The following is a 9,243-nucleotide window of genomic DNA, read 5'->3' as shown; positions in this document are numbered from 1 at the left end:
AATCATTCTTTTGGGAAAAAGGTACAAAAATGTCTATATTTTAGATTGCATTGATAATATGGATATTCATATCTGTCTAGCATCCATCACTGATGATCCTTGGCTTTGTCACATTAAGCTTGGTCATGCTAGCATGCATTTGATTGAAAAACTATCCAAACATGAATTAGTTATTGGCCTTCCTAAGCTCAACTATTCTAGAAATCATGTATGTGATGCATGTCAGCTTGGTAAGCAAACTAGAACTTCTTTCAACCCCAAAGATATTGTTTCCACAATCAAACATCTTCAGCTTTTTCATATGAATTTATTTGGACCAACTAGAATTGCCAGTATAGGAGGAAAATGTATGCTTTCGTTATTGTTGATGACTACTTATGTTTTACTTAAGTAATATTTTTTGTCTCACAAAGATGAAGCTCTAAAAAATTTTGAGATCATCTGTAAAAAGATAGAAAGGGAAAAAGGTTACCTTATCTCAACCATTCAGAGTGATCATGGAGGAGAATTTGAAAGCAGCTCATTTGAGGAATTTTGCAATGACCAAGAAGACACTCATAATTTCTCAACACCAATGTCACCACAGCAAAATGGAGTAGTTGAACGTAAAAATAGAACTCTGCAAGACATGGCTAGAACATGAAACTGGAGCATTCCCTACCAAACTACTTCTGGGAAGAAGTAGTCAGCATAGCACGTCATATACTAAATAGGTGTTTGATTCGACCCGTTCTAAAGAAGACTCCATATGAACTATGGAAAGGCAAGAGACCTAACATTGGGTACTTTCATCCCTTTGGAAGCAAATGCTTTGTCCACAATAATAGTAAGGATAACCTTGATAAGTTTGATCCAAGAAGTGATGAAGGTATATTTCATGGTTACTCTAATAATAGTAGATCTTTTAGAGTTTATAACAAGCGTACTCTATGTGTAGAAGAATCAGTTCATGTTGTTTTTGATGATAATTACTCTATGGCTGAGAAAGCAGTCCTTGCAGGTGATGAAGATATCAGCCAAAAATAACCCATGATCAATAAACAGATCGATCTAAAAGAATCAGTTGATAGTGGAAATGAAATCTCAAAGTCGACTAATGAAGCTACTGGCGAGCATGCTGAATCTCAAGCTAAGTCGACTACTCAACATGCTAAAGCAGTACCAAACGAATAGAGAAGCGAAGCTGAATATCTACAGAAGTTTATCATAGGAAACCCAAATGACGGAATGAAAACTAAAGGAGCTCTAAAGAAAAACACTAACATTGCTCTCATATCTCAGATGGATCTAAAGAAAGTCCATGAAGCTTTGAAAGATTCAAGTTGGATACAAGCTATGCAAGAAGAACTTGATTAGTTTGACAAAAATCAAGTTTGGTCATTGGTACCTAATCCAGCAAACACAACAATTATATGAACCAAATGGGAATGCAGAAACAAGTTGAGTGAAGAAGGCAAAGTCATCCAAAACAATGCAAGGCTAGTCGCACAGGGATACTCCCAACAGGAAGGAGTCGACTATGAAGAAAACTTTGCTCCGGTGGCTCGGTTAGAGTAAATTCGTATTTTACTTGCATATGCTTCTTTTAAAGGTTTTAAATTATTTCAAATGGATGTTAAAAGTGCATTTTTAAATGGTTTTATAGATGATGAGGTATATGTTAAAAAACCTCTTCGATTTGAAAAGTCACAATTTCCTTACAATATGTTTAAGTTGACTAAGGCTCTCTATGTGTTAAAACAAGCACCTAGAGCCTGGTATGAAAGACTAAGCTTATTTTTGGTTAGTAATGGCTTCTTAAGATGTAAGATCGACACTACTCTCTTTATCAAAAGGTCATCATAAGGTAATATCATTATTCAATTTTGTGTTGATGATATTATATTTGGAAGTGCTAACCCTGCCTTATGCAAGGAATTTTTACATCTCATGCATAGCGAGTTCGAAATAAGCATGATGGGAGAACTGAATTTTTCGGTGGACTTCAATTCCATCAATCAGACGAAGGTATCTTTATATGTCAGACGAAGTACACGAAGGAACTGATACAAAAATTTGGAATGAGCAATGCAAATGCGCTTGGAACTCCCATGAGTCTAGCTACATCTCTTGAGAAAGACGAGGAAGGAAAACTGGTGAATGAATCACAATATCATAGAATGATTGGATCTCTATTGTATTTAACTGCCATCCTGTCACAACCCAATTTAGGATCGCGACCGGCACTTAGGAGCAAGTGCCCTCAAGTAAGTCTCATCAAAATTTTATAGAAGGACAGACTTTCCCCTATTTTTGGACTATCCGAAAACTTTCCTGTCTCAAAATAAACAACCAAATACCCTAATATCAATCCAAACAACACTAACTTTATCAATTACCCAAAACAAATCTCTACCATTAATAGTCCACCCACTAACAGCTAGAAATACTATGTCATCACCAAATTTTATAAGAAAGTGCAATACTCAACATAAGTCTATAATAGCGAAAGAATACTTATGACACTAAAGGAATGACTTTGGAGCGACTCTAAGAGTTCAAATAAAAGACCATAATAATTAATTAAACTTCTTGCCCACATGAATAAATACGGGGCTTACCAAGAACTATCAACCTGTGCACTTTAATTAACGAAATCCTCGCCTGCGTCAACTATTGTCTCAATAAAAAAATTAGCGGGGAGTGAGTCGCTAGCTCAGTGAGTAACAACACTTAACCACAACAGTTTTTATTTGAGACAAGTAAGAAAGCATGTTTGTATAATAGTAATCAGAACTATCATAAAAATAAAATGCCCTCTAAAAATGATAAATATAATCAATCTATTCATATGCTTCTTGTAACAGAGATCATTTTAACAAATCAATAATAAACTCGGTAAACACTGTCTCATAGCAAATCTTTATATTTGGGAGGTTTCCAAGAAAGGATCTTGTAATATGTATCACTGTGTGGACCCCTTCGTAAAAAGAGTCAAATATAACTGTAGGTCCCAACTCGGGGGAAAACTATAACTATATGCTAGTTCTACCTTCCCACTAGCGAGGGATAATATTGTACTCGGTAATCGGCGAATACAAGGTGCACCAGGTCTAACGAACCCGCCGTTAACTACGGGATCCTTCAAAGTCTCCTCCCATTAATACTCTTTCTTGTAAACAGTCAATACTTGTATGAAAGCATTTTCAAAATAATAAAGGGCATATTATTTCTTATCAAATCATGTAATTTTATTTCGGTAACTATAAAAATATCTAGTAACAACGAGAATATTTAAAACAATAATAATCATCTCAAATAACCATTTGGGTATTATATCAAGAAAAGGACTTGTCCCACATGCAATTTCAAAGCATTAGTAACACATTTATTTTCAAAATGATATATAAACCATGCAGGTTATGAAAACACAAATTGCGGAAGAGTTACTACTCAACGTACTCGTGCAGAAATACCAAATGCTTCACCTCGAGCAATTTGTACAACTTCCTCCAACCAATGTTTACATAATATCGATCTCATGATAATTTCCTTGTATAGTCTAATTCATAGCTAATTTAGAATACTCAACCCTCGGGGTTTCATATTTGACTCTTAATAATTTGCTAAATTATATTTACCCTCGCTATGAGTAATTACTAATCTATCAACTCCAACCTATTCATATAATTTATTAATCCAACTCCATAAAGTTCTATGGATTCTTCAGGAAGAAAATTCTCAATTACGTGAATGAACTAGTGTAATTTCTATTACACTATAGAATATTTTAATCGTGGGAAACGAAATTAAAATCTACTAGAAGAAGAAGCTCAAGTATTACCCGTCAGACTCAGTTAGTGCTTAAGATTCCTCAACAGTTATAGCTATGGATCCAACGCACTGTATCAACTTGTTCTTCCTCCTCCTTTTCTCTTTTCCTTCTTTCTTTCTCTGATCGTTTTTGTTTTTCGTTTTTCCTGAAGCTTTTTCTTCATTCCCCTTCCCCTAACCCTTTTCAATTTTGCAGATAGGCTTCTAATGGGCTTCCGCCCTTTTGTTTCAATTCCTTTTCCTTTTTTTTTTGTTTTATTAGTTAGTTCTTTTTTTCCCTTTGGACTTAAATTTTTTTTTATTAAATATCCAATATGTTCTTATTTAAAATACTGGGATATTACGTCCTCTCCACGTTATGAAATTCGATCCCCGATTTAACTAAAATACGTACCCGTAGACTGAAATAAATGGGGATACCTGACTCGCATAGCATCTTCCACTTCCCATGTTGCTTCTTAAACTGTATGGTTTCTCCATAAGACTTTCAAGAACACAATATTTTTTTACCGTAGCTTTCTTACTTGTCTATGAACAATAACCATCGGTTCCTCCTCGTAAGACAACTTTTCGTCAAACGGTATAGTCGGTGCTTCAAGCACATGAGAGGAGTCCGACATACATTTTCTAAGCATAGAGACATGTAACACTGGATGAATAAAATACAACTCAGGAGAAAGTGCCAAACGATAAGCCAAAGCTCCCACTCGGTCTAGTATCTCATACGGTCCTACAAACTTGGGGCTCAGTTTACCTCTTTTTCCAAATCGCATCATACCTTTCATAGAGGAGACTCGTAGGAACACTTTGTCCCCAATTTTGAAAACTAAATCTCTTCTTCTCTTATCTGCATAAGACTTTTGTCTGCTTTGAGCTGTGAGAAATCTCTGCCTAATTAATTGAACCTTGTCAATAGCTTCTTGTACTAAGTCGGGTCCTAATAAGCTAGTCTCACAGCCTTAAAACCATCCAATAGGAGAACGATATTTTCTACCATACAATGCTTCGTATGTTGCCATTTGAATACTGGACTAGAAGCTATTGTTGTAAGCAAATTCAGCTAAAGGTAGATAAGCGTCCCAACTACCTCCAAACTCAAGAATGCAAACTCTCAACATATCCTCCAAGATCTATATAGTACGTTCAGATTGCCCATCTGTCTGTGGATGAAATGCAGTACTAAGATCTACTCATGTACCCAACGCTTCTTGAAAAGATTTCCAAAAGCATGAAGCTAATTGCAATCCTCTATCAGAGATGATTGATACTGGAACTCCGTGAAGCCGGAAAATTTTGTGCTGATTTTGTCACTTGATCTACAATCACCCATACAGAGTCATAACCTCTAAGAGTTTGTGGTATCCCGGTGACAATATCTATAGTAATTTTTTCCCATTTCCAATCTGGAATCTCAATTTGTTGTGGTAGTCCTCCGGGCCGCTGATGCTCAGCCTTGACCTGCTGACAAGTCAAACAATTAGAAACAAAGTTAGTAACATCTTTCTTCATACCTCCCCACCAATAAAATTGCTTCAAGTCATGGTACATTTTTATGGATCCAGGATGTATAGTGTATCTTGAGTTGTGGGCTTCTTCAAGAGTGGCTTGTCTCAACCCATCTATGTCTGCTACACATAGGTTGTCACCCATTCGAAACACCATCACTTTCAATAATCATATCTTTGCTTTTACCAGCTAAGGCCTCATCTCTGTATTTGCATAATTGCCCATCCTCATATTGGGTCGCCTTAATGGGCTCAACTGATGAAGACTTAACTTGAACACAAGCTAACAATGCCTCTGAATTTCTGACACTAAATCTGATACCTTTACCTTCTAGTCTCTGAAAATCTTTGGCCAAACGTCTCTTTGTAGGATCTATATGTGCGAACTCCCTATATATTTTCTACTCAATGCATCACCCACCACATTGGCTTTTCTAGGATGATACAAAATAGAACAGTCATAGTCTTTGAGTAGTTCCATCCAACGACGCTGCCGAAGATTCAAACCTCTTTGCTGAAAAATATACTTCAGACTTTTATGGTCAGTATAAAAATCTCACAAGTTTCGCCGTATAGGTAATGCCTCCAAATTTTTAGAGCAAATGCCACTGCATCCATCTCAAAATCATGTGTAGGAGAGTTTTGCTTGTGCTTTTTCATCCGTCTCGAAGCATAAGCTATAACGCGGCCATTTTGCATGAGAACAAATACAAAGTTGCTCAATGCTAACCTCGTCTACTATGAGGGCTCATCAAACTTATTGTCTATACCTACAGGTATGAATGCAATGTCCCCAACAAAAAGACGTCAATACGAATAATGTACTGAGTATTTGAGGCGGAATTGAAACATAACAATAAGTCAACATTAATTAAATACATATAAGAATCAACCTGAATCTCTAAAGTGCCACCGTATATTCATACTATTATCCATATCTTATGATGCATGACTACTCAACTGATCAGTGGTAACTGCCCAATGGGCCGTAGCTCGGTGGTATATAATAATACATAACAGCCCAACCGGTAGTAACTGCCCAACCGATCGTAGCTCGGTGGTAAATGCATGACTTCCCGACCAGTAGCATGGTGGTAAATGAAGATGCATGTCGCCTAACCGTCCGTAGTACGGTGGTAAATGAATATGCATGACTTCCCAACCGGCCGTAGCACGGTGATAAATGCATGAAGATGCATGTATCACTATATTATAAACATTAACATCTTTATAAAATACCTCAATAGAGAGCTAGGAACATACTTAGACGCGCTTGAATATCATTTTACAGAAATGAATAACATAGACATCCTTAACTGCTAAGAGTAGAACCACTTATGGAATATTATTATGTTTACGTACCGTTACTTGGATCATGCCAAAAAGAAAGAAGGACTAGGCTTAACATATCTAAGTCGATTCTCATGAAAATCCCTCTAACGCACGTTAATTATGACAAAACATGTGACGGCAAGATCAGGGTAGGGAAAAATTCGTAAAATATTCTTGAGAAAGATTGCACCGTACTCCCTTATAATTGCAATATATAACGTTTTGAAATGTTAAAGATGCTATGAAATCTCATGTTTTGAAGGAAAGGTTGAAGCAACTCACGTTGCTAAGATGATAAGGAATATTTGGTCGAATTCTTGTTAAAGATCCGTTGCCTACCATTTTAATATAAGCACCTCTCTTTGCATTAGAGAGTTTTTATGCTCTAATAGGTGTGGGCCCCACATCTCAAGGCTTGGTGTCACGTAACCCCCTTATATATGCCACCTTTCAATCTCTTTAAGAGTCATAAATGGGGATGGGGGGTTCTGCCAAGTTAGGGGGTTTAGTCTTATCCAATTGTCACGACCCAAAATCCCACCATAAGTCGTGATGGCACTTAGTCTCTAAAACTAAGTAAGCCAATTATAATAACAATTCAAGCCATTTTTATTCTAATTTATATATAATCAAAACCAACAGAGAAAATAAAGATCCAATCTCCCAAGACTGGTAGTACTGAGTCACGAACTCTAACTGAATACATGAAATGATATGAAGGAAATTAAATATACAATACTGCTCGAATAATAATTAACGGTATGATAAAAGGGAAAGACTCCAAGGGACTGCGACGACCAAGCAGCTCTACCTTGAATATAGCCACCCTTATCGCTCCTATAATAGCCACCCTTATCGCTCCGTATAATAGCCTCCCTTATCGCTCCGTATAATAGCCACCCTTATCACTCTGCCCAGACAATATCCCAACACACATAACCACACTGAAATGCCACCCTTATACCCACGTAATATCCACAATGGAATGCCTCCCTTATGTCCTCATAATAATGACTCAAATTACACAATAATTTACACGGAATATTATCACAACAACACCATACAACAATTCATATCACAAATTGTCCATAAGCCACAATCAATTCCAAAGATACAACAAAATCAATTAATTTCACAACAAAAAGCCCAAGGCTCCACACAAGGTATATAAAACCTCAAAACAACAACAAGGATGGAAAAATAATTCATCATAGGACAACACCTTCTTTAATCCAAATTTTCGATAATTAAATTAATGCCTCTTCTTACCTTATTTAATTATTTGCACACGGAAAAATCTATAATATAATTAGTTCCAGGAAATACCAAATCAACAATCACACGAAATTCACAAAAATTTCCAAGTCGCAATCACACCGAATTCTCTTATAAATACAAATTCAACAAAACAAACACTGAGGCATGACAATTCAAGGATTTACTAAGTTTCCACAATTTTTCAATTTAATACTTAAGGGTGTCTACAATTTTCAGCAGGCATAATTTGCACATATAAATAAAGTACGTACTCGTCACCTCGCGTACATAGTTTTTCATTCAAACAATTTCCACATAAGACTCAATGCCTAAGGGGAAATTCCCCCACACAAGGTTAGGTAAGATACTTACTTCAATCCGGCCAATTCAATACTCAATTTAGCTTTTCCTTTACCAATTCACCAACACTCAACTCAATCTAGCCAAAAACGACTTGAATACATCAAACAATGCAAGAGAACACAATTTCAATTTAACAACACTATGATTCTTATACAATTCGCAAAAAGTCAACGAAAGTCAACTCCCCGGGCCTGCACCTCGAAACCCGACAAAATTTACAAAAACCTAATACCCATTCCGGTACGAGTTAACCCATACCAAAATTATCCACTTCCATTGCCAATTGGTCCTTCAAATCATCATTTTACATTTTTGAAAGACTTTACAAATTTTCCCCAAATTTCATCCCAAATCACGAATCAAAAGATGAATTCAATGATAGATTCATGTATTTAACCAAATCCAAGTTAGAATCACTTACCCCGATGAATTTCTTGAAAAACCTTCAAAAAATCGCCACAGACCGAGCTCCCTAGGTCAAAATATGAAATAAAAACCCCAAATCTCGTATTTATAATGCACCTTCCGGATTCCCTCACTGCTGACCGCGGCAAATCGCCGCTGACCGCGGTGGATGTTGACTGCAGAGGCAAGCTTTTGTGTTTTGGCCATAACGTTCGATAAAGATGTCCAAATGCCTATTATAATATGTTTCTGAAAACTAGATTCAAAGTGCTACAACTTTCGTTTTTGAATCATCTCAAAATTTCGTGTAGATCGAAAGATATAGGCTTCCGAAGTTGGACCAACGACCTGCGGATTCTACATGACCGCGGACCGCGGAAAAACCTCCGCCTCAGCGGTAAGACCTCCGCCTCAACGGAAAGACTTCCGCCTCAGCGGTAAGACTTTAGCCCCTAGCGAAGATTTAAGCATCATATCCATTATCTAAGTTCCGGAATGTCCGCACTCGCTCAAAACTCACCCGAAACACACCCGAGGCCCCCCGAGACCTCAACCAAATGTACCAACA

The 9,243-nt window shown here is 36.9% G+C and overlaps 1 protein-coding gene across 1 annotated transcript; it reads right to left on the bottom strand.

Annotated features, from left to right (window-relative positions):
* On the bottom strand, window positions 4,320–8,882 carry LOC109231532. Its single transcript, XM_019397193.1, has 3 exons — window positions 8,793–8,882; window positions 5,082–5,271; window positions 4,320–4,771 (listed from the first exon to the last, which is right to left on the bottom strand). Exons 1-3 carry the CDS (start codon window positions 8,880–8,882, stop codon window positions 4,320–4,322), a joined length of 732 nt encoding a protein of 243 aa, XP_019252738.1.

Source organism: Nicotiana attenuata, chromosome 8, assembly GCF_001879085.1.
Source record: "Nicotiana attenuata strain UT chromosome 8, NIATTr2, whole genome shotgun sequence".
NCBI classification, from domain to species: Eukaryota; Viridiplantae; Streptophyta; class Magnoliopsida; order Solanales; family Solanaceae; genus Nicotiana; species Nicotiana attenuata.
This window is presented reverse-complemented; position numbering and strand designations above follow the sequence as displayed.